General features: G+C 49.6%; 1 protein-coding gene across 4 annotated transcripts in view; it reads left to right on the top strand.

Annotated features, from left to right (window-relative positions):
• Positions 1-23,930, top strand: part of KIRREL3 (kirre like nephrin family adhesion molecule 3) — a 571,499-nt gene that overhangs the window by 460,778 nt on the left and 86,791 nt on the right. For all 4 annotated transcript variants that reach the window (XM_079105292.1, XM_079105291.1, XM_079105294.1 and 1 more), the window contains exons 4-5: positions 9,628-9,777; positions 15,186-15,335. In XM_079105292.1, coding sequence (XP_078961418.1) covers positions 9,628-9,777; positions 15,186-15,335 — 300 coding nt within the window. The remainder of the gene's footprint in view (positions 1-9,627; positions 9,778-15,185; positions 15,336-23,930) is intronic.

Raw genomic sequence — 23,930 nt, 5'->3', positions numbered from 1 at the left:
TTTTGCAGATGAGGAAACTAAGGCTCAGAGAGGGTGAGGAGCTTTCCCCAGATCACACTACTAGTGACAGGTCAGAGTTCCTTCCCAAACACGTCTGACCCTGTTTATTCTCTACTTTCCAGGACTCAGACCCTGGCATGTGACCCATTGGTCAGGTACTCCAAGTGGGTGGCTAAGGGTGGGTATTCACTCATACTTCTTCCTGTACCAGAGCGACATGTCTCCTCCATCACATTCCCCATATCGTGATTCCTCCTCCGTGTAGTTCCTCTGTATCCCCCTCCCCAACTCCCACACTTAAAGTAAGCCCCTCTTAAACCCTCAAATAACTTTATATGACCTTCCCATGAAACTGATCACTTGATCCCTTGTAATTCAGTGACCTGTAATCAAGTGTGACTATCCACAGACTCAGTAAGTTTTAATGCATGTCCTGAGAGCTGAGACCAGGGTAGCAGGATTTCAGCGGGGCAGCCATGCATGCACATGTGTTTGCAAAACACAGGCTCCTTCAAAGCAAAGGCACACATCCCAAGTGACTCAGACATTCTGTCCAGGTGTGGTTAAGGACAATGGTCATCCTCACCCCTCAACCTGCTCCTGTGATGAAGGCCAGGTCTAAGTGGCCAGTTCAAGATGGGGGAGGAGAGTGCATGCACCATCCTCTTGCACAAGTCCCATGGCCTCCCAGCTGACCTCCAAGCATGGACAAAAAGAGGGAGATTGTAGTGGGACAGAGGGGCATGTAGTATCCCTACTACCCTCATCAGACTCAGTGCAGAGCGTGCACCAAGTCTCTATTTCCTCTGTCACACAAACTACCCCAAATCCCAAGCTTTTACACTCATCTGGGTGGTTGCCGCTTCCCACCACGGCGCAACTGTGGTACAAAGACATTAGCTACAGAGTGACAACAGACTTGGAACCAAAATACCACCTCAGAAGACTGGGATCTGACAGTGGGTGGCAGGGATGAGTCAGTACCTTGGCTCCATGAGCCCAGATTGGGAAGACCCCAACACCATGGGCCTAGTGACACTGGCTGTTTTCCTACTTGCTCTGTTCATAACACCATGAACTCCTGGGTCTTAAAGACCATGCAGACAACTGTCACCTCAGAGCTCCCATGTGCTCAGTAGGGCCTGGCCTGTGAAGAGAAAAAGTTTCACAGGGGAGGAAGGGTTCAGAGGAGCTTGGGGCGAGGCGGGAAGAAGAAGAGGAAGTGCAGAGGGAGGCGCCAAGATCCACAAAGTCTTGGGCACAGTAACCTTGCTTCCTCCACTAGCATTTCTGCTCTAGAAAAAAAATTCTCCCAGAAATTCTAAACCTGAGGCTTTCCGACATTCTGTAAGAACCAGAATTTTTCAATCAAAATCTGAAGTGGTTGACAAGGAACAGAAGCAGAAAAGGTCTGACTGGGGAAGGGGTGGGACCCAGAGGGCAGATCCATCAGTCTCCCAAACACCTGGTGCGCAGGCGCGGCAGCAGCGGGGCCCCAGTGCACTGCTGGAAATCCATCACTCTGTGTGAGTCGGGCTTCGTAACCTCAACCTCCCATGTCAAAACAGCTCTTCCCTCCCCAGGAAATAATTGGGATAGAGGGATGATCCGCAGGGAGGTGGGACGAGAAAGAGGTTTGTAAGCTCTTCCAGAAACATGAGGTCTTCAGCTTTTTAAATGTTTTGCTGCCAGACAGCAGAGACCTCCTGCGCCAGATGGTGATGATTTTTCCATGCTGTCTTACGCTGCCAGTCCCCCAAAAGAGACCAGGGTGAGGGGGTGCAGTCTCGGCTGGGAGCTTGGGGGACTGATGGAGAAGAAGGAAGCAGTGAGGAGAGGACTTCTATGGAGAAATGAAGAAAAGCAGTCTGGAGGAGTCCTTAGGAGGGAGAAGCCCTGTTGTCCTGCTTCTGCTCTGCCCTGGTCTGGACAGTGGGCTGGGGAACAGCTGGCAGGAGGAGTAGGACAGGAGGGGAGGGCACAAGGCTGTGCTGAGAGAGAGGCTGCAAGACACCAGCAGCCTGCCCCCAACCCTCCTCAGGACCAGAGCCCTCTAAGGACCACCTGATGCCCAGCTCCCCTGTCCCTCTCCCTGGATCAGTCTGCACCTCTCTTCCAACACCAGTCGCCACTGCTGCCCCATTTCCTCCCACTGGCCACTCACCAGCACCCACTGCTGCCAGTCCAGTCATATGACTCAGCACCTCTGCGTGGTGCTCATGTGGCCCCATCAGGATGGCCCAGATTGAGCTCACCCTCCTTTTGAGCCTTCTCCGTCACACCTGTTCAGCCCCTCCACCTCCTCCTGCTCCTGGTTCCTGCAGGGTGAGGGTGAGGGAGAACTGCACAGGAGGGCCTATCAGACCCAGGTTCCAAACTGCCACCTCTCCACTCTCCTCTCAAGCCCAGCATCCCTCCCTTCCTTACCATGGGATTAGAAAAGTCCAGGGGGCTCCTTGGTAAAGGGCTCTCTCAGCCTGCCCAGGCCACAGCAGCCTGATCATGCAGGGGACGCACATAGGGTGTGGCTGTCACCTCAGGGCTCTGGCATGGCTTCATCTGAGTCTGGGTCCCCAGGTCTGGGTTCTTGCAGGAACAAGACCCCTCCTTGCAGTGAGCAGAACATTTTTCTGCTGACCCTGAACCCCCCAAATGTGGGGGAGTTCAAGTGTGTTCCCCTCCAGGCCCACTGCCCCACCCTGCACGGGACACGCTCACACAGCCTCTCTACAAATGGAAACCAATTCAACACTAGTCAAACAAGGAACCCAACAGGCCCTCAATGGCCCACAGGATTCCCCCAACTCCACGAAGGCTAGCAGCCACTTGGGACTGTTTCCCACCTATCCTACCCCACCATCAGTACATGGCTCACAGCTGGCCACATGCCTCAGACATTTGTGCTTGTCCACCCCAAATGCCATCTTTGAGACCCACCTGAAAACACAAGGGAACCAAAAACTGTGGTCTGCCTGCAAACAGAAGCAGCTGTTCTCCACAGTGAAATACCATCTCCTTAATAAGCCATTGATGCTAATTGAAAGTCCACCTCGCCTTCCCCTGTCCTGTCAATGGGGAACCATCTGTTGTTTCTGGGCTATGCTTCCCACCCATAATCACATCCCCATCCCCATGAAGGTCAGCAGCCCATGACCTGGTGTTCAAGATGGAGGGCAGATTTGGGGAAGAAGAAGAGCATTCCTGAGGAAAAAGGGTCATTTCCACTGAGCACTTATTGTGAGCCAGGCCCTAAGCCAGATGCACACTCTCAATTTCCTCAGTGACTTTCTGAGATGTGTGGTATTGTCCTCATGTTACAGATAGGAAAACTAAGGTTTGTCAAATCAGTGGTGTTCATGCCAGTTTTCAAACCCAGATCATTCTGAATCCCTGGCCCCCCTCATTACCACTACTCTACTTCCTCCATCCCAAATGGCCCAGTCCACAAGGTGAAGGGACAGATTCTTTGGACTGAGTGGTTGTTAGGGACAGGGTGATCAGAGCACCCAGAGGTTCTACACTCACCCTCTCAGGAGGCTTCCCTGGCTAGGCAGTCAGCTCTCATCCACCCAGAGAATCATGCCCATGAGGACATTATACCCAGCAACGATGAAGGAAGTCAGCCCACTTCCTCCTTTAGTACTGGCCTAGGGCTTAAGGAGGTTCTGTGAGTTCCCAGAGGTGGGGACTGCATAGTAAAGTGTGTAAGATCCAAATAAGGACCTTAGAATATGACTCTGAAACAAGACTTTTGGGGTTGATGTCCTTTCTTGCTGCCAGAACCACAGACTCCAGACAACCTCATCTTCACATGGGTCTAATAGAGTACCCACCTCATAGGACTCAAGAGAATTCAATAAAATAATCCATGAAAAGCTCTTATTATGTGTTTGACCTTCAATAAAAGTTAGTTATTATGAATTTTATAATAATTAAAATATTACTTAAAATACTTTCTGACTTATGAAGGGATTGTGTCTTGACAAACCCCTCATCATTTAAAAATATTGCAAGTTGAAAATGCATGTAATATACCTAACACACCGACAGTCACACCCTACAACACAGAACGAACGCTGCAGAGTGTGGCCCCCCCTCCAACTCTCACTCGTGTGACTGACAGGCAGCTGCTGCTGGTTGCCACCGCCCACCATCGCAGGAGATGACAGTGTCAAGTATTGCTAGCCTGGGAAAAGATTCAATTCAAAATTTGCTGTATAGTTTCTGCTACATGTGGATCACTTCCACACCCTCATGAAGTTGAATCGTTAACACAAACCATCATAACCTGTGAACTCTGTATATAATTATAAAATATGTATATTATTTATAGAATGTATGTAATATGCTCATTATATAAATAGCAGTTATTTGTATTATAAGTAATGGTCATATACCTCCTTTCTTTTATCCCTCCTGGTGGTGACCAATACTATAATTCACCCTCAACCCCAACTCAGCCTTGTTGACCCATAACTGGGAAGCAGGCCACATAAGAACCAGGGAAAAACCTTCACTCCAAAGATTCTATGCCTCCTTTAGATGGTTTAAGAGGCTGCCTGGCTGGTGGGGTGAATACTAGCTCAAGAATCAAAATTCAGGCTCTAGGTTCTTAATTCAATGTCCAATATGGGATAGTGAACATAAACTCTTGGGTTTGAATTAAACCCAGGTTACCCCTGTGACCTTGGGCAGGTCCTTCATTTCTGTGAGCCTCGATGTGTCAGTTTTCCGTCACTATAACAAATACCTGAAATAATCAATTTATAAAGAGAAAAGTTTTATAAAAAGAAAAGTTATTTTGGCACACAATTTATTTTTTAAAAAAGTTTTATTTTGGCACACAGGGAGTTTCCAGTGCATGATCCAGCAGATACCTTACTTTTAAGCCTCTGGTCGGGGGCCTGGATTGCAATGGCAGGGAGCATATGGAAGAGCAAAGCCATCCACTCCCTGGCCGTGAAACAAAAGAGAGAGGAGGAAATCAGGGCCCCACAATTCCATCCAAGGACGCACCCTCAGTGACCTAAAGACCCCCTCCCAGGGTCTACCTCTCAAAGTCCCACCACCTCCCAACACCTGGGCCTTTAGCACCTGGGCTTTTGGGAGACATTTAGATCCAAACTCCAGTGCCCAGTTCATCTGTAAAATGCAGGTGACAGTGGCCACCACACCTTGTAGGTGTGGTGTGTGCAGGTAAAACCCTGGACCTGGCAGTGATTTTTTTTTTTTTTAATTTTTCTTCTGTAAAGCCTGAGTCCTCAAGATTCTGGCCATTCCCCTTTATTTTTCACCTTTTTCCTGTATGGTGTGCTCAGCACAATATCTGCCTAGTCAGTGGTTTATAATGCAAAAACAATTTTCCTACAGTGACCACCAATCTCAGAGCCTGTAAGGGTCTGTAAGATACAAGCACAAGGAACGTTCAATAGACAGGCATGCCATGTTCACACAGGGGGGCCAGGCCCTGGGGACAGAAGTGGAAGAGACAGCTGTGACCTCTGTCCTCAAGTGAAAAACACTGTTTCTTCACTTTTGCTTCTTCAACATCAGACATAGTAGGTGCTCAATAAATATCTGGAGAAATTGAAGGAGATGAAAGGGAGGAAACGGGGGGAAGTGAGGAGGAAGGGGGAAAGCAGCAAAATTCCTTTGGGTAACAGCAGTTTTCTGGGAACAGAACAGGGCCTTGGAGGATGGGCAGGGCCGCTGAGGGAGGCTCAGGTAAGGAGGAGGGTGCATCCTAGGCCAATGAACAAGGACATTGAGCAGGTAACATAAGTGAGCAACCAGCACAGTGTGCTGTGGACCACACAGAGGGAAGGGGAGTCAGTCTGTGGAGAAGCAGGTGATCCAGGACAGGAGGTGACATGTTGTGCTGCAGACAGTGGACAGCCATGAGAGGGAGGCAGGAAGAGAGTGGTGACTTAAGAAAATTCAGGGTGGCAGGTGCAACAGAGGGGGGTGAGGAAAACCTCAGGGTGTGTCAAAAAAAAATCCAGGTGGTGGCAATGAAGGCAGGGTCCTTGGGTTGCAGCCAAGGAAATGGAGATGAAAGGATGAGTTCCAGAGAGATGTGGAGGAGGTCTGGGCCAGACTCTGAGATGGTGACGGATGGGAAATGACCCAAGAAGGTTGGAGATGTAACTCAGAGGTAGAGAACTGTCCATCATACACAAGGCCTGGTTCCTTCCCCAGCATCACGGAATTAAAGAGAGAGAAGCAGGACAATGGAGGTGGCTTCTCGTCATTGTCATCAGGCAAAGTGGAACCTTGAAGTGGCAACCTGGAGTCGTGGTGCTGGGCGTGTTGAGTCTACACTGAGAGCAGGAGCTCAGTGGCTGCAGCACCTGCTCCGTGCTCACTCAGGTGGTCCAGGTCCCATGACAACGCTCCAGGCCCATCACCTATTTCTCACAAGGCCACAGGGCTCCTGCCTCACTGCAGGTCTCAGGCAATGCGTGCAGAATACACATGTGCTGGAAGAGTGGCAGTCCACCCAAGATCACCTCCAGGAGGTTAGAGAAAATGATTCCAGGCTCATCACATTTCACTTCTTTGGAGTAGGAAATCATATGGGAAAAGAAAACAAGGAGCAAGGGAACTGATAAAGAGCATTCTTTGGGCAATAACCCACATCCATGGCTTGTAACCCAGGAGCCCTTGGCAAGGAAGACCTGAAGGTCTGTCCTATGGGTGAAAAGAGAGTGGGCCCATCCCTCCACTTTCTTCCCCCCACAGCACCCCAACTCTGGTCTACTCCACACAATCAATGGCAATTTAAGATTCATCTGAGGGGCTCAGATGAGGGGCACTTGCCTAGCCCATGTGTGGCCCTGAATTTGGTCCCCAGCACTGTAAAAACAATCCCCCCCCCAAAAAAAAAATCTGAAAAAGCATCTCAGGTTTCAAAGAAAAAAGGATTTTTAGTAACTTAACATTGTGTACAAAAATTAAAATTGGACTAAATAGGAAAATTGTCAATTAGAGTACTTACCATTAACCCCCACAAAATAAATAACATGTCCTCTCAGTGGCTTCTGAGATGATCTCGTGTTTCCATGTCCCCAGAAGCATTCTTTCCATAGAAAATCCAAGCAGGTCCAAAGAGACAAACTTCTTCGAGGCAACTACGGGGCTCTGTGCCAGACACTCTCTGGAGCCACTCACGACCCTCTCCTCCTCTGCACAAGCCTCAGGTGTTATGCAGAAGCATCGTATGCCTGCCCTCAACTCCTGGTCCTGAGACACCAGCCAAAGTGACTTTGACCATGCCCCACCCCCACCACATCCATTGAGTTGGAAGACACTGAGGACAGCTGGGTTTCCATGGTGACAGTCCAGGACTCACCCTTGCCCTGGGGATGCCTCCTGCACCCCCGATTCCCCAGGTGTCCTCCCCAATACCTCTTGCTCCCTCCAAGTAGAAGCAGGGTTGAGGGGTGGAGGGTGAATGGGACAATTACCCGTGGCTAATAAGGGACATCTGGGAGGACTCAGACACCACTTCATTTCGGGACTTCTCATTATGGTTTCTTCAGCTCCAAGCTGACAACCTGATAATTCTCTCTGATAGCACAGTATTTGGCGGCTACCTTGACATTGTCCTTCTTCTAGGAAAGATTCTGAGATAAAAGAATGAGCTGTAAAATCTCCATTAGAGCAGGGAGAAAAGGGCCTGGGGGAAGGAGCTCTGCTCCCCACTCTCCTCCCTCCCCCTCCGGCTCCTCCCTCCAGCCCCTCCCTCCCCACCTCTCCCCCTCCTCCTGCCCCTCCTCCTCCACCCTCCCTCCCTCCTCCCTCCCCTGCTGTCCTCATTTCCCTCTTCAGCTCCTTCTCCAGCCTCTCCCTCGGTTTCCCTTTTCTCCTCTCTCATATCTTCCCTCTTTTTCTCTCCTGTTTTGGTGCCAAAAACAGTCTAATTACAACAGAAAACTTGAAGAGACAGAGAGAGAGAAATCCACCACACATAGCTGATTAAAATGTCCTATGAAATCTAATTTGTGAAGCTCAAATCAGAATAAAAAGTGTTACTCCCACAATTCAAGGCCAATTTGATTTTTAATGAGACTCCTCAGAGACACGGCCGGGATCTCATCAGGCTGTGAACCCCGCTACCTGCCCGCCTGCCACACGCTCTCTGGTGTGGAGCTCAGCTCTGCTCCCACGGAGCACCACCACACCCTCTGCTGCCCCCACCCGCTTTGTTGAGGTCCCCTGCTGCTGAGAGTTGAGCCCTGTGTGTGGTCTGGGCCTGGGGCCATGGCCTTCCAAGAGCAACAGTCAGTGTCTAAGACATCTGTGAGGCCAGGTAGGAGAAGAGAGGCTCACTGACTTCTGTTTCTCTTGGTCATTTGTATCTGCAGGTTAGCAGGTAGGGAAAGAGTGAAGGCTCAGAATTCAGATGGACCCTAGTCCAACTCCATTAGCTGTGTGACCTTGGGCGGTTTGCCATGGCTCTCTGAGCCTTGTTTCTTTGTAATAAAATGAGAATATTTCTGTCCTGAAGTGCATTAAATGAACCACAGATCACACTGTATGCCAGATGTTCAGTGACTGTCAGTTTCCTGTTGTCCTGTCAACTGTAACTGCCCAGGGAACACAGAACCTGTAAACTCCCCTCCTCACTCAACCCAGGACCAGCCTTAGGGAGCTGCACCAACTTAGCTCAGTAGATGGGAACATGGTCCACAGAGTCAGAAGAATTACATTTGCAGCCCTCACCCCGCCACTTTACAGATCTCGAGGCAATTGAGTTAACCCCAATGCCCCTCTCTGCCCACTCCCTGCGGAGTGGGGTGGGTGGTGCTCAGATGCCCATGACAGGAGGGGCAGGGACCAGTGTTGGTGAGTGATCAACCAGCACAGCACAGCTTCTCTTGCTTTTTCTCACCTCCCTAGCTCTTGCTTCCTCATCTGGAAAATGGGCATAAAAATAGTGCCTACTATTTTTAGGTTTTTGTAAGGATGAAAATATTAGTGAGCTAATATCCGAAAACCTCAGATCAGAGCCTGCATCTTGTAAATGTGGCCAGTGTGTTTGTTTAGTAAAACACGAACTGATAGCTGGGACGGTTTCAGTCACCTTGTTTCGAGGTGTGGGTGGGAGATGTGGACTCCACTGGTGGTTTTCCCGAGTGAGAGGAAGGCTGGGAAGGGTCCACTGCAGCAAAGGAAGGAGCTAGAGAACCTGGTGAGACGTGGCCACCAGCTCCCTCCACTGCACCTTCACCCACACTGCACCACCACCTGCCCCTCTGGGTCACTAGAACAGTAGTAATAGAATTAGAACCACCATCTTATTTCTTGAATTAAAACCATATCATTCCCAAGCAAGTGGGGATAGGTAGGAATTCAAACAAGGAAAAGGGGGAGTGGTTGGCTCTAAGCATGTGGGGTTGGGTGACCTCTTGGGGAGCTGGAGTGTGGCTGATCCCCAGTGCCAGGAATGGGCATCGAGGAGCAGAGGGGATGGAGTCTGAAAGGAGGGGACAAAGCTAGGGATAGGCAGGGAGGCACTATGGGGAGGCCTGGTCTCCTGGGTCAGCCTCAGCTCTACTTCCAGCACTGCCGGGGAGCCCTCCAGATGCTGGCTGTACCTGACCACTATGCTTGTCTCCTTCCTAGGCCAAGTCTACTCCTTCAGCCAGCAACCCCAGGACCAGGTGGTGGTGTCCGGACAGCCAGTGACGCTGCTGTGCGCCATCCCAGAATATGATGGCTTTGTTCTCTGGATCAAAGATGGCTTGGCTCTGGGTGTAGGCAGAGACCTCTCAAGTGAGTACCTTCAGACCCCCAGGCAGGCCTAGCCCCGGCCATTGCCTGATGCACCCGTTCACTCCCCTAGGGAACGCCCACCTTTTCCATCACAGGCATGGCGGGGAGGCGGGCGGTCAACCCCTGCTGTCACTGCAGCTCCCAGGGAAGAGCCAGGCTAGGCAAGGCCTGAGCCTAGACTCCCTAGAAGTTCAAGGGTCTCTGACTGCCAGTGATGACCTACAAGTAAGCCCTCCATTCTCAGGGTCCTAAGCCTAGCCCAATGTTGCCCTGGAGAATCTATTCCAAAGTTAAGCACAGGAAGTCTGATTTCCAGAAATTAAGTGTCCTAGTTTCTTGGCCCAAAATATTTCCCCCTCATATCAAAGAATGACCTGGCTTCCCACCCAATTAAGGAAGCCAAGTGAACTAAAAAGTCATAAAGAAACCTGGTGAGCCGTAGAGGTCATGTTATAATGGGGAGAGAAAACAGGAAAGTTGGGGGCTAGGGAGATGGTTCAGTGCTGGGTTCAATCCCCAGCACTGCAAAGAAAAAAAAACAGGAAGGTTTTTGTTGTTGTTTTGGTACTGGGCATTTAACTCAGGATGCTCTACCACTGAGCCACACCCCAACCCTCTCTATGTTTGATTTTGAGACATGGTCAAGTTGCCCAGGCTGACCTTAAACTTGCTACCCTCCTATCTCAGCCTCCTAAGTCACTGTGATTACAGGTATGCGCCACCACACCCAACTTAGACAGGAAGGTTTGACAATGAATGCCAAAACTTGTTCAGCTGCCCAGGCTGGTGTCCCCCACACTGAGCTCCGGGGTTCCTGCAGCTGCTGGCCGGTGAACACCCTGATTGGTATCCATGCTGTGTCATTCGCAGACTATTGTGAGTGGCTACCTATGAACCCATCCAAACATCTTTCCAATCCACCTCCACCCAGCAGAAAAAGAATGGAGTTATCCTCCTGGTCACTGCCCCATTAGCCATTGTTATTCCACCCAGGGTTGGGTAGACACCTGCTGCTTGCTAAGTTTGACATAAACAGTAAAATCCAAAAGGACAGATCTTGGTATCATTCCCCTGTGATTTGACAATGGCTGAGGGTGGCTGCTGAGTGAAAAATATGTATTCAACTGAGAAGTAGCTTTTGCCTTGTTCATGGTGTACAGCTGCAGGAAAATAAAAATCGAAGTGCACTCAGGAACCTGATGGCTAGGAAATTAATATTTTAAAATGTGAGTTATGTCTTGCCAAAAATGTATATTGAAACATTATAGCAATGGTCAATAGCAGTCACAGGGTTTGAATGCTGCAGCCCAGCTGAGCATGGATAAAATACACAATAATATCTCCAAAATATACTGGGCCGCCATAAAGTTTAAGTATTATGGGAACCAGCCAATTTCAGAGACTCTGAACTCCCTTACCCTAGAGAAACTGGGAGAATGATACGACCTTCCCAAACAAGAATTGCTCATGTTCTGGGCGGCTCTGAGTTTGGCCCAGCTTGTTGCCACTTCAGGAGGCCGTCTGGGCCCCTGGTCAGTGGTTTTCAGTCTTTGGTCAGGGGCAGGGGTTTATTAGGTCAGTGACCACGAGGAGGTCCATGCTCACCAGGGATGGTTCAAAGAATGTCCTCATGGCATGATGATTGCCCCCATCCAGGTCCATAAATGGTTTTCTGGGTCCAGGCTCCGGCCTGCTTGGTGGTGAACTGGAGTCTGCTTCCTCTCCATCTTGACTCCAATTAGAGGAAGAACCTGGATCCTCTTCCTACAGAGCCCATACGCTCACGCTCCTGATAAATATCTGTTCTGTATTTGACCACTTGTCCCTAAAACAGCATCCTGATAATAATGATAGATATTTATCAGTCTCGATAAATGCTCCTAGCCTGCCTGATGAGGAAAGGAACATGACAGGACCCACTTCCATTCAGCAGGCACTTGCAGAGCTCTTAATACCTCAAGAGTTTTCCTGGAGGGAAACAGAGGCCCAGTGTTGGACTTCCGCCTGCTATCACTTTGCCCTCTTCCATTTGAACCATGTAGCCCCACTTAGTGTACCAGGCATGAGACCCTCACCAAAGACCTGTCTTTCTGGTCACCAAGGCTGGAAACACTTCCTCATATAGATAGGACATTTTTCTCCAAAGAAATTCAAGTACTTCTCAGATATAATCTCAAAATCTACAGTTATCCACAGGGACAAAAGAGTTTTCCCTTTTATTTAATAAATAAACAGAGTCACAGTAGAGGAAGAAATTGTGTCATTTGTAACCAATCCCAATGCACAGGACTCCCATCTACTAGCCCCAAAGGTGGGAACCTCCTCTCTAAGTCACTATGGTCTTTTATTTAAATTAACCTTTAATACGCCAGGCACTTGACATTATTCTGTTTAGTCTTCGCTTGTGAGGTCCTTGCATTGTCTTCATTTCACTGATAAATAAAGAAACCAAAGCACAGCTAACTTAAAGAAACTCACCCAAGTCCAGCACAGTGGCATGGACCTGTACCCTCAGCAACTCGGGAGGCAGAGGCAAGAGGATCCCTAGTTCAAGGTCAGCCTTAGCAATTTAGCAAGGCCCTAAGCAACTTAGAGAGACCCGATTTCAAAATAAAAAAATTAAAAGGGCTGGGGATGTGGCTCAATGGTTAAGCACCCCGGGTACCCCCCAACAAAAAAAAAAGGAAAAAGGAAGCTCACCCAAGACAGCAGAGTGAGGCTGGCATTTAAACCCAGGCAGTTTGACTTTAGAACCCAGACTCTAAATAATTCTGCCTCCTTTGGGAGTAGACAGAGAGTAATGATACTGCGGAAGGAGCTAGAAAGTCCTCAGAATCTATGTTTCTGAATCTGTTTTCCAAAGATGATGCCAGTCCTTGGGATAGCATCGCAGCTCGCCGCCTAATTAGGCAAATACAAACAAACCCATCACTGATGTTTTCAGCAGCTCGTGAGAGTGAAATCCTGCTGGTGATAGACAATGAAAACACCAGCTCCAGCCAAGATGCCTGCAGGGGACCAGGGACTAATCACAGGACAGCAGGATCCAGAGGCTGGGCTGCAGGGGCTGGGGGCGGTGAGCCAGCTGCATTGAGGGCAGGCAGCTGCAAGAGGATCTGACTGGAGGGCTTCCAGCCCTGCCTCACTCAAAGCCCCTCACCCAGGACCCAGAGTGAGCCAGCTGCCCTTACCTGGGCTCCTTCCCCAGCCAAGGGCAGATGGGTGGGCAGGAGGAGAGCGGCTGCCCTCAGGGGTGCAGCTGATTGCCTTGTGAGCATCTCTGGCCAGGCCTGCACAGCTGTGGAGGGCAAAGCCCCTTGCTGGCATGATGAGGACAGTGGTGGCTATAAAGGGCACCCACAAAGCATGCTACCAGGCCTGGTGGAGAGTCACAGCTATACACCAGAAAGACACACTGGTGGCCCAGGGAGTCCTGCCCCACCTCTGGACCACCCTTAGCTTATGTAGGTGGAAGGGTCTTAGAACTCACCTCGTCCAAGCTTTCATCCAGTGTAGACATCAACTCAGCAGCATCCTGGAGAGGTGAGCATCCAACCATTGCTTGAATATAGGCAGGGATGGGGACGTCACTACCATTCCTGGCAGCCTGCACTGGATCCTTGTTGGACTCCTCAGATATCATGAAGTGCTGTCTGTGGGTGTTACTGTTGTTCTTGAGAGCAAAAGAAAACATCTGACCCACTCCATGAGACTTGGAAATATTTGAAAAGAGTATTTGCACGTCTGTCTGTTCCCCCTCTCTCTTTCTCTCCCTCTCCCCACCACCTTATCTCCCCTTTAAAAGGCCAAATGTATCCAATTCCCTCTTCCCATGGTAGGTTCTGAGAATTCCCTATCCTGGGGAAAATCCTTCAGAAACAGCATCCATTTGGGGTGGCTGAAGAACCAAGAGGGGGCAGGGGTGTCTGTGTGAAATCCCAGGTGCACAGGTTTCCTGGGGGAGGTAGAGACCGGTGAGGGATGCCCGGAAGATGGGTCCTGGTGAGACAAACCAAGGAGGTTTAGGGCCCCAGATCCAGGAAAGAGAGGAACGGCCCAGCCTGGCCAGCTACGATTTAAGTTAGCATTTATATTCAGCCCTACACAGCAGCAGGAAAGCTGATTAATGATTTATCATTCTCAAACTTTTATTTATCTATTATTCATCGCCAGTGGTAGAAGGAGCCCCAAATTCCTAAGTGTCCTGAGCGCCTCAAGTGCTTAATCAGGCCCTTGGGCTCTGGAGGTGGGTAGTAGAAATGACTGGAGAAGGACCACTTAGGGTTCAAAGTGTCCCAAGGTTTCCAGGCCCCAGTAAGGTAGGCCTGTATTTCTGCTCCTCTCCATCCCGAACAAAACTTTTCCCCAAAACAATTCACCCTGGATTTTTTTTTTTTTTTTTTTCTTCCTTCACTCTCTCTGTTTTCTCTGTGAATCGCACCCTGGCTTGCTTCTCTCTCTCTCTCTCTCTCTCTCTCTCTCTCTCTCTCTCTCTCTCTCCCTCTCTCTCTCTCTCTCTCTCTCTCTCTCTCTCTCTCTCTCTCTCTCTCTCTCTCTCTCCCTCTCTCTCTCTCTCTCTCTCTCTCTCTCTCTCTCTCTCTCTCTCTCTCTCTCTCCCTCTCCTCTCTCTCTCTCTCTCTCTCTCTCTCTCTCTCTCTCTCTCCACCCCTCCTCTCTGTGTGTCTCTTTATCAAAAAGCTTGTCTTCTTAGTAGACCACAATACTGATCATACCATTTTCTAGAGCAGTAACCCAGCTGTGTCTGACCATACTTAGTAATTCCATTTCTTTTTCTTTTCTATACTTTCCTAATAGTGGCTCTGCTCCTACTTTCCTAAACTTAAAACCAACAGTATCTTTGCACACACACATGCACACACATACTCATGCTGCCCCTGGGAAACTCTGGCTTTTTGGCTTCTCACAGGAGATCAGCAATAGCCAACGTAGTAGGAGATTCAAAGAAAGGGTCAGATAGTTGAAGCTGAAATAACATCTTGAGCTCCTGAAAGAAACAGGTTCTTGAGGCTGCTGAGGGGAGGTGGCAATGAAAGTTATGGAAGAGAGAAGGGAGGGGAATGCAGGGAGCAAAGGTTGTTTTACCATGCAGATAAAGTCTCCCAGTACCAGTCATCACAGGCCATCTCTGTCTGGGCCAGGTGTCAGGTCCACAATCCTTTTCCCTGTGAAAAGATCTTCCCTCAGCAGATGGTGGAGATCAGATGTAAGAACCTCTGCCTGCATTTTGCACTGCTCACCAAGTACATTTCTTTTTATAAGAGGACAGCTTTTCAGAGTTGTTCTATCTGGTGCCTCTGGTACCTCCAAATAGCCATCTGGAAACAGGCTAAAGAAGTACATTTTGGTGGAGTGTTTTGATCTCTCTCATCTGCCTGCTGCCTCCACAGGTTACCCACAGTACCTGGTGGTGGGGAACCACCTGTCGGGGGAACACCACCTGAAGATTCTGAGGGCAGAACTGCAAGACGATGCTGTGTATGAATGCCAGGCCATCCAGGCCGCCATCCGGTCCCGCCCCGCGCGCCTCACCGTCCTGGGTAAGAGCCATCTACAAGCAGGGGGCAATGAAGCTCTGGCAACCAGGCTCAGCTCCAGGAGGGGCCTTCTGGGCAGGCTGGAGGACTCACTGCTGGCAGCATCCCACAGGGCTCCAGCCACTGCTGCCCCCATGGCATGTGTTCCCTCCTCCCTCATCCCTCCACCACAGGGACGAGTGAAGCCTCCTGCCTTAAAAAATCAGAAGGCCAAGGCCTACTGACTCCAGTGTGCTTGCATTTTAGGAGCTAATGAAAGATCATGGGATCCTGGGTGCCTGGGTGCTCTGCACATGTGAACAAGACCAGGCTGCAGGCCAGTGCACAGTCTGTCCCTTCTTTCTGAATGGTCCTCTGCCAGGGTGCCAACAAAGCCCTACCTGACTCCCTCAATTGCAGAATTAGTCTTAATATGGATTCCCCCATAAATTCAGTCTTCATAGGGATAGCCAGTGACCCCTGTTCTTTCCCCACACCACACAATTCCCCAAGGATCTTGGTTCTCAACTCATTCCTAGAAAAATGTATTTTAGGCCCTTATTCCAAATCACACATTTCCCCCTTGGTCTTTCTTCAAATGTCCCTGGGACAGCTCTCCCGAAGAGGTCCCCACTCCTTCGTTCTGGCAGACGGTGGGATGGGTTCACTTGTTAACCCCTTAAACCACTTCTGGTTGAGAGTCCAACCCCCAGGAGTCTCCTTCCGCTGGCCAGATGTTCTGAGAATCAGTGCTGCAGGGAAACAGGTTTTGCTCATAAGTAATAATAGCTCACATTTGCAGAGCAGTGTACAGCAACTCTCAAAGCCCTCTTACACACATAACCTCCGCCATTCCTGAGGCACTCTGTCAGTCAGGGATTATTACTCCAGGTAAGAAACTGAGGCTCAGAGAAGCAGAGGGGCTGGCCCAGGTTCTCCCGGCCAGGGCTCCTTGCACCACCTCCTGGCTCCTTGTGGTCGAGTCTTGGCCAGGCACATGTGGGATGGAGCACGGACGGGCAGAAGAGGGAAGCCCCAGTCTGCCCCAGCTGCCTCTTGGCAGCTGCATGGAGCAGTGACGACAGGGTCAGCAGCTGGGGTGCAGCCTCGTCGTCTGGAAGATAAGGTGCACGGCTGCTCAGAGATGAAATATTTAAGAGCGTGTCAAGTTATCTTCAAATCTACATGGCCAAACACACTGGAGCAGATGATTCCAAGCAGGGCAGCAGACAGGCCCCGGGGGAACTCTTACAACTCGTAGCTGGGCTTCTTGGGATGGGGAGGGGGAGTTTGAGGCCAACCTCACTGCTTCCTCCGATCTCTCAGTCTCCTCTGGCCTGTGAGGAAAGGATGGAAAAACAAACTGTCCTGCAGGATAAATAGGTTGGATGATGGACCAGGAGGAGGGGCTTGAGAGGGGCAGCCAGTAATGCTTCAGAGAGCGGCAGACTTAGTGCCTAGTGGTCTTTCTGATTTTAGGGTTGCTAAATACCAAAACAGATTGACTAAGTGAAGTTGTAGGATCTCCACCTTCATAAATGATCCAGTCCCCATCCTCCAAAGAATCTGCCTCTGCTGGCTTGCCTTGGGGCAGGGGACTGCTACAGAGCGCAGAACCTAAGCATCGTTCACTCCTCCAATTTCACACAAGACCTAAATTAGATGGAGACATATCTGGTCCTTAAGGCATATCAGCCTCACCAGCCAACCCTGGCCATTTATGTTTCCTTCCTTTCTACCATCTCAGTAAACCACAAATGCCAACATATTAACTCTAAATTTTTCCACGTGTTTTGCAAATAAGGAAATAGACTCAGAGAGGCAGAGATACTCACAGGAGGTCACACAGATTAATTAATATCTAAAATCAACTCTACATTTCCCAACTTCAAAACAGTGCTCTTTCCCCAGTCTCCTCATCTCAAATGCCAGCAGAATGTCATCTGTCCGACTGGTTAGAAGCCAGACTTCTCAGAGCAGGGCCTCGGGATCCAATCTAGACAGACATGATTTGGTCTTGAGTCACATCTAAAAGACATTTGCTCCCCACTCTCCAGGGCCTGACTTGGCATTGTGTTCTGGGCACAGAGATGGGCTTGTGGGGGAGAGGTGTCTATTCAAGTCTGGAGATCAGCTGAAGTGGAAGTCGTCATAAAGGTCCCCAGCAGGGTCCCCTCAGTACAATTCCTGAGCATCACAAAAGTAACCTGATCGGGCATCTTGTCCATCAACCTTTCATGCAGTCTCTGTAAAAACCATTCATCCTAAGTAAATTAAATTCTGAGCTCTGCCTGTAGCTCTTCCTGATTCCTTGAAGTCTGCCCACACTCCCACCCCTCCTCTAAGGTGCCCCTCTTCCCTGCCCCAGCTGGTCCTATAGGTCCCCCAGCCACCACTCGTCCTGCAGGACTCTGCCTGGCTAAGTTTCTCCAGGTGTGGAGCCTCACCTGCTGCCCTGAAGGGAGGCCCCACAAGCAGAAGCCGACTCTGCTTGCTGACAAGGGAGCCCTGGTCTAGGAATAGTGGGTGGACAGACACTGTTCCACAGAGGGGAGGAAGGTGCTTGTGAACCCTGGCCCAGCCACCTTCCTTTCCACCCAAGACCCCATCTGCTTTGCTGTGACATCTTAGCCTGGGAAAATGTCCCAGCCGGCTCCCCTAGGGGTGCTACCTTTCCTGTGTTCCAGGAATGAGAGAGCTTCCTAATTTAGTCTGTATTTGCCTGAGATAGATTTTTAATTAAATAAAGTAAGAGCCTGATTAGAACCTGCAGAAGATGTGAGAGCAGAATCAGATGGTATTCCTGCAAAATTGCAAAGCAAACACTTTGGCTGGAACAGAGAGAGGCCCCCAGGGGTCTTCCATCAAAGCACCAAGTGAGGAGGGCAAATACGAGAGATTATATGGCCAACAGATGTGCATTGTTAAAATATGCATCTGCCGGCAGCGTGCTGGAAGAAGCCAGAGGGCCAGTTCGCAGGGCCTCCCGGGCTCCAGGGAGGGAATGGGGACTGGGCCCGGCAGGCAAGCCTAGAGTCACAGACACATTAATTAGCATTGTGTTTCCAGCTCTCAGATGCAATCAGGCAAGGAGTAACTTTGAGCTGAGCATTTGCTACCCCGGGAGGCAGAGAGGGAGAGAATTAGAAAATGAGGGGAAGATGTGGGGGAAGGAGTTGAGCTTGCTAAGCTGAGAAAAGTGTAGTCTGGGGAGCCCCGTCCAGGCCCATGGTCAGACTCCATTCCCTCTGCGAGACAGCCAGCTACCAGGGACCAGCCCTTTATTCAGTCCAGGTCAAAACAAGCATCTTTCCGCATGCAGAACAATTCAGGAATCTTGGCATCATGGAAAGAGATGCGGACTTAGAGGCAATGATCTTGGTCCTACCATTAGGACCAAGCACCAATTCTGGTGCCATTACTCAACCTTTCTGGTCTGTTTCTTCATCTGTAAAATGAGAGATGATGAGAAAAAAAAAAAAAAAAAATGATGTCTAAGAACTGTCCAGCTCCCCAAAAGGCTATACTTCCACAGTCAGAAGTCCAACATGCTACGCCATCTATTTTAGGAAAATGGGCCATCCCCCATTGGAACCAAGATTCATTTGGTGCCTGAGGCATAGAAAGTAACTGATTAGGATGGTTTAGACAGCATTGCACCTTGAGGCTGGGAGATGGATCTCTCAAAGTCCCACCCAACCCTGGGATTCTGGGCATGGCTAGGTACCTTAACCCCCAGGCCTCCCTCTGTATCCATCTTCCATGTATCCCTGGCCTCCTGTGCAGAGACTCAGCTTAGGTGGACATCACAGGACCCCATGCACATGCACAGCGCTGTGGTATAGTAAGAAAAGCCTCAGGCTGGGAAGTAGAATACTGTTTGCAGCTGACTGTGTGACCTTGTAGTGTCCTTGGAGCCAGAACTGAGCCTCTTGTGTTCAACTCTCTACAAGCAGCACTTACCACAGAGCAGGTATTCAATAATATTTGTTTGGTTTTATTTTAAAATGAATATGAATGAATGTGATTTCTGTTACTTCATCTATAAACGGGGATATCAAAAATATCAATCTGAGAATCATTGTGAACTTCAGATACACTCTATAAACAATCAAGTGCCATACACTAAAGCTGTACCCACACACACATGCGTCTACACTTTTTCCAAGTGCAGGAACTCCAGGGTTCCTGTCACAGGTCAGAACTGTAAGGATGATTCTGCACTTGATCTTTCAAACCACTTGAAGATGGGAAGTAAAGTCCCTTGCCCTTTGGGGACCCAGGGCAAGGAGGAAATGGGTGCCAAGGATCTGATCAAAAATATTTACTGAGCACCTATTATTCACCAAGCCCGGATCTAGGGTTCATTAGTAAATGAAAGTCAAGACCGCTCCTGCCGAGATGCAGTTTGCTTTCCAGGAGGAAGTGAGACCATCAATAAAATTATAAACAAATTAAACAAGTAAATCATGTCATTAGAATGCCCTAGAATCTTAGGTGGCAGTTAAGGTTGTAGAAAAGAAAGAGTGGAGCAGGGTGAGGGGATTAGAAGTCGGGGAGGGGTGTCAGGTATCTGACTGACCATTTTAAAAAGGCATTTTCCCAATCTTCCTCCCCATTTCCCCTCTTCTTCCTGGATTGTTCCAATATTAACTCTGCGGTCTTGTGACTCTGGTAGGAATAAAGCTTCCTAAATCAACATGAATTATTAAAATTGGAAACCAAGTCAATTCAAATAAAGAGGGTGTCTTTTACAATGCCAGCCCAAGAGACTGAGAGGCGCCTCAATGAGGTCCAGTACATTCTGTGTCCTTGACTTGCTCTCCTAAGTCCACAGCATGGGCAGCATCTCCCAATTCTGATGCCCAAATCCTATGGTTACAGGGGTCCAGAGGGGAGCTGTGAAAAATCCAGGCACTTCCAGCAAGGGAACGCAGAGGGAAACGGAGCCTGGGAACCCGGCTTCTAATCAGTCTTCCCAAAAACTGTTTGCTAGAAACCCACTCACAGGTATCCCAACACAGAAGGGCAAGTCAGTACGGAATAGTGGGAGCAGTTTTTCAGGACAAGAAAGTGTCTCTGCAGAACAAAGCTTGCCATGGCACACAGAGCCCTCCCAGGCACCACCCAGCCCCAGCTCCACCACCCACTCGCTTGGACCACAACCAGCTTGTCACTCCCTCCACTAACCACGCCTCTGGTTAGATGTAGATGTTCTTCCCACCTTTCTTGGCTAACTTGCGCCTACCTATCAAGAGTAACGTTAGACATCACCTCCAGGAAACCTTCCCTGAAGCCCACATGGCCTGACTGTCCCCTCTGTCTTCCTTGTGCCTTCTGAGGGCACCTTGATCACAGGACTCAACATGTTCACGATGAGTAATCGTGTTCATGTCTGTTTCTCCCGCTGGGTCTACTGGGGGCATCTGGCATCCTTCATGCCCAGTACAGCCTGAGAACACACATTTGTTGACCAGTGAATTCCTTTCATTTAATTGATGCAACAGGGCTTGAGGGCAAATCATGAGTAGTTTACACTGGATCCCACCATAGAGAATAGTGCCTGGCAGACAGTACACCCAAACACATGTAAGTGCTGGGTTGGGTTGGGTTGGGTTGTCTTGTGTTTAAGGAGTGCTTTCTGCCACTGTGACAAATTAGCTGAGATAAACCAACTTATAAGGAGGGAAATTTATTTTGGCTTGGGTTTTCAGAGATTTCTGTCTATGGTCCCTTGGCCCTATTTTGGGGGAGCCTGGGGCAAAGCAAAACATCATGGCAGGAGCACATGGTGGAGCAAAGTCACTCAACTCATTGTGGCCAGAAAGCAGAAAGAGAGGAGAAGAGGAAGGCACTGGGGTCCCAATAATATCCCCTTCAAGTATATATCTCTAGTGATCTGACTTCTTTCCAGTAGCCCCACCTCCTAAGAGATTCACTGCCTCCCAACAGCCCCACAGGCTGGTGAGCAAGCCTTTAACACATGGGTCTCTGGGTAAATTTCCAATTTAAACTATACGTTTAGAGCCCAGGCTCGAGCCAGATTACCTGCACTTGGAACCTAGCTCTGTCATTTCACCAGTGGTTCCAACTTGGTCAAGTTACTTAACTCCTCTGTGCCTATTTCCTTGTGTGTAAAATGGGAGGCATAATCCTAACTGACATCGTAATTGAAAAACATTAATGAAACAACATAATGCAAAGCATGTCTCAAAATAGTGCCTGATATGTAACAAGACAAATAAGCCCATGGCTGTTATTGTTGTATTAACTATTTTTATTATTGCTATTATTGTACAACGTTAAGAGACACCAGCAAGCAAGCCCTCCTTCCAGGGCATCAGACACCATGTCCTGGAGAAGCTTTCCCAAGCAACAAGCAAGGCAGAAAGACCTGGTTCCTGCAGGCCCCTCCCAGGTGCATGCCTGGGAAGACAAGCAGAATGGATTTCCTTATCTTCTTATTAAGCATGTTTTGCCTGGGCCCCGGCCTGGTCTTAGGTGCTATATCTCATTTGTGCTGCGTGCCTGTTTCCTGCCACATTCATTACCCTGCAAACAGGGGCAGCAAACAAGGCAGAGATGGGAGAGAAGTGCAAGAAAACATCCTTATCTCCTGAAGGTCCATATGGGAGCCAGTCTGAGCTATTGTGCACCCCATTCCCACACACCCCACCCCAGCACCAGCTCCTTCCCTCTTCCTCCTGGCTACTCTGCCCTTCTTGGTGGCCCTGACCACCCCCAGTGTCCCTCCTCTCTTCTCCCTCCCTTTAGCCACTGCACACGTCCTTTCCCTCTGAGTTTAACTCTTCAATTACCTGCCCTGACTGGCAATGAGAAGATCCCAGTGCAGAACCATGGAGTTGCCTTAACCAAACTAATAAAGTCTCCCTTCTAAATTAGAATCCCCTTGGGGGAGAGCTAATCTCTGAGGTCCACCTAATGGATACCATGCCACGTGCCACCCTGAGTGGCTATCCACAGCTGCTGGGGGCGGGGGCAGGGGCAATTGAGGGCCTCCCTGGAGCTTTCTGTAGCTATGGGGTTGTGGTGAGCTGACCTCCAGAGCTTGGTCTCCCTGGGCCCTCCCTCCTCCTGCACCATAAGATCGCCCCTGTGACCATGTCCCTACACCACAGCTTGCATATTGCCCCAGAAAGGAAGGGCCTCTCTGACTTCTTCTCCCTACCTTTCTCCCCGTTCTTCATCTCAGCCTCTCTGGAATGTGAGTCCCCTCCCTAGCTGGGGCCATCCACCAGGCTGAGAAATGTGGAAGGGAGCATAGTTGCTAAACCATTCTCAAGACTGCAGAAGCTGTCAGGGATGGAGGTCAACCTACTTCCTTTTCCTGCCTGCACATTGGCGGCAGTCGCAGGCAGGTTATTCCACAAGAAGGGGAGACCAGATGCCAGAGATACACATCCCCTAACTCTAGCCCACCCAGCACCACCAAGGACGATCGAAACAGACTAGGCTAATTGTCTCAGCAGCCTTCCCAGAGTGACCTGGAAGTTGGACACTGCCTGTCCCAGGACTTACTCAACATATAAAGCTGAAAGCAGCATTCCAAATCACCACCTCCAGAGGCAGCTCCTTCAGATCCTTTGGCTTTCAACACCAGGATGAGGCAGGGAGTTTCTTAGAGCCCACTCAGGGTCTGCAGCACGTATAAGGTGCTCAGCTTCCTGCTCCCTCCCCTATGGTCCTAGTTCTGCCCATCCCCAAGTGTCTCCCACCCCCATCACCAGATGACGTAGGCTCTCCAGGGCATTATTGTGCAGTCCTGAAGTGTGACACCACCATACCCAGAGCATTGGCAATTCTCCAAATCCAAACAGAATAAAGAGCCCTCTCTGGGAGCCAGGAGGCATGCTTTGCTGACCCAATCCAGCCCACTGTTCAGCTGTGAGCCACAGGATAATGATGCTTAACTTCTCAGGTCTCTTTTCTCTCTAGTAAAATCAGGAACTGGGAAAGATGAGTGGAAATCCACTCCGCAGTTTGACAATGTTTCTCCCACAGTTGCTTATGGTTTGGGGGTCCGTCATGAGGTGCATTGTTCCCTAAGTCCCTCTTCTCTTGCTCCTGAGAGCAAGGATAATATGTCCTTCAGCTGCTTTAACCAAGCATGACCCTGGGAGATGCTGAGCAGGCTCAGCTACTCAAAAAGAAGAGCGTGAGCTCAGACCACGGAGATTTGCAAAAGGCAGGACCTTGATCCTCTGGTGTCTGTCATTTGGCATGAAACCAGAAGTTCCAGTGTCACCCGTGAAATCCAAGCACCTCTTCTTCAACCCTTAGAGTGCAGCTGCCTTGAGGAAACCCTCGCCCACTCTACCCTTCATTGGGCTGGCTCCTCTGGCCTGGGTGTAGCTTCCAATATCCCTGCAAGCCTCAAAAGGCACACACAAGGGTCTGCCTCTGTCCTGGTATCCTACTGGGGTCCTCACTCAGGTAGTCCAGCTGACCATTAGCCATTTACAGAGTTTGATTATGCATCATTCATAGTCATACACACACAGACTCCTTAGCTTCAGGGAAAATGTTCTATCGTGCACACATGTACACACACACACACACACGCACAGCAAGTATGGCTAAATCATCAGTATCCTCATG

Source organism: Sciurus vulgaris, assembly GCF_902686455.1.
Source record: "Sciurus vulgaris genome assembly, chromosome: 11".
In the NCBI taxonomy this organism is placed as follows: Eukaryota; Metazoa; Chordata; class Mammalia; order Rodentia; family Sciuridae; genus Sciurus; species Sciurus vulgaris.
This window is presented reverse-complemented; position numbering and strand designations above follow the sequence as displayed.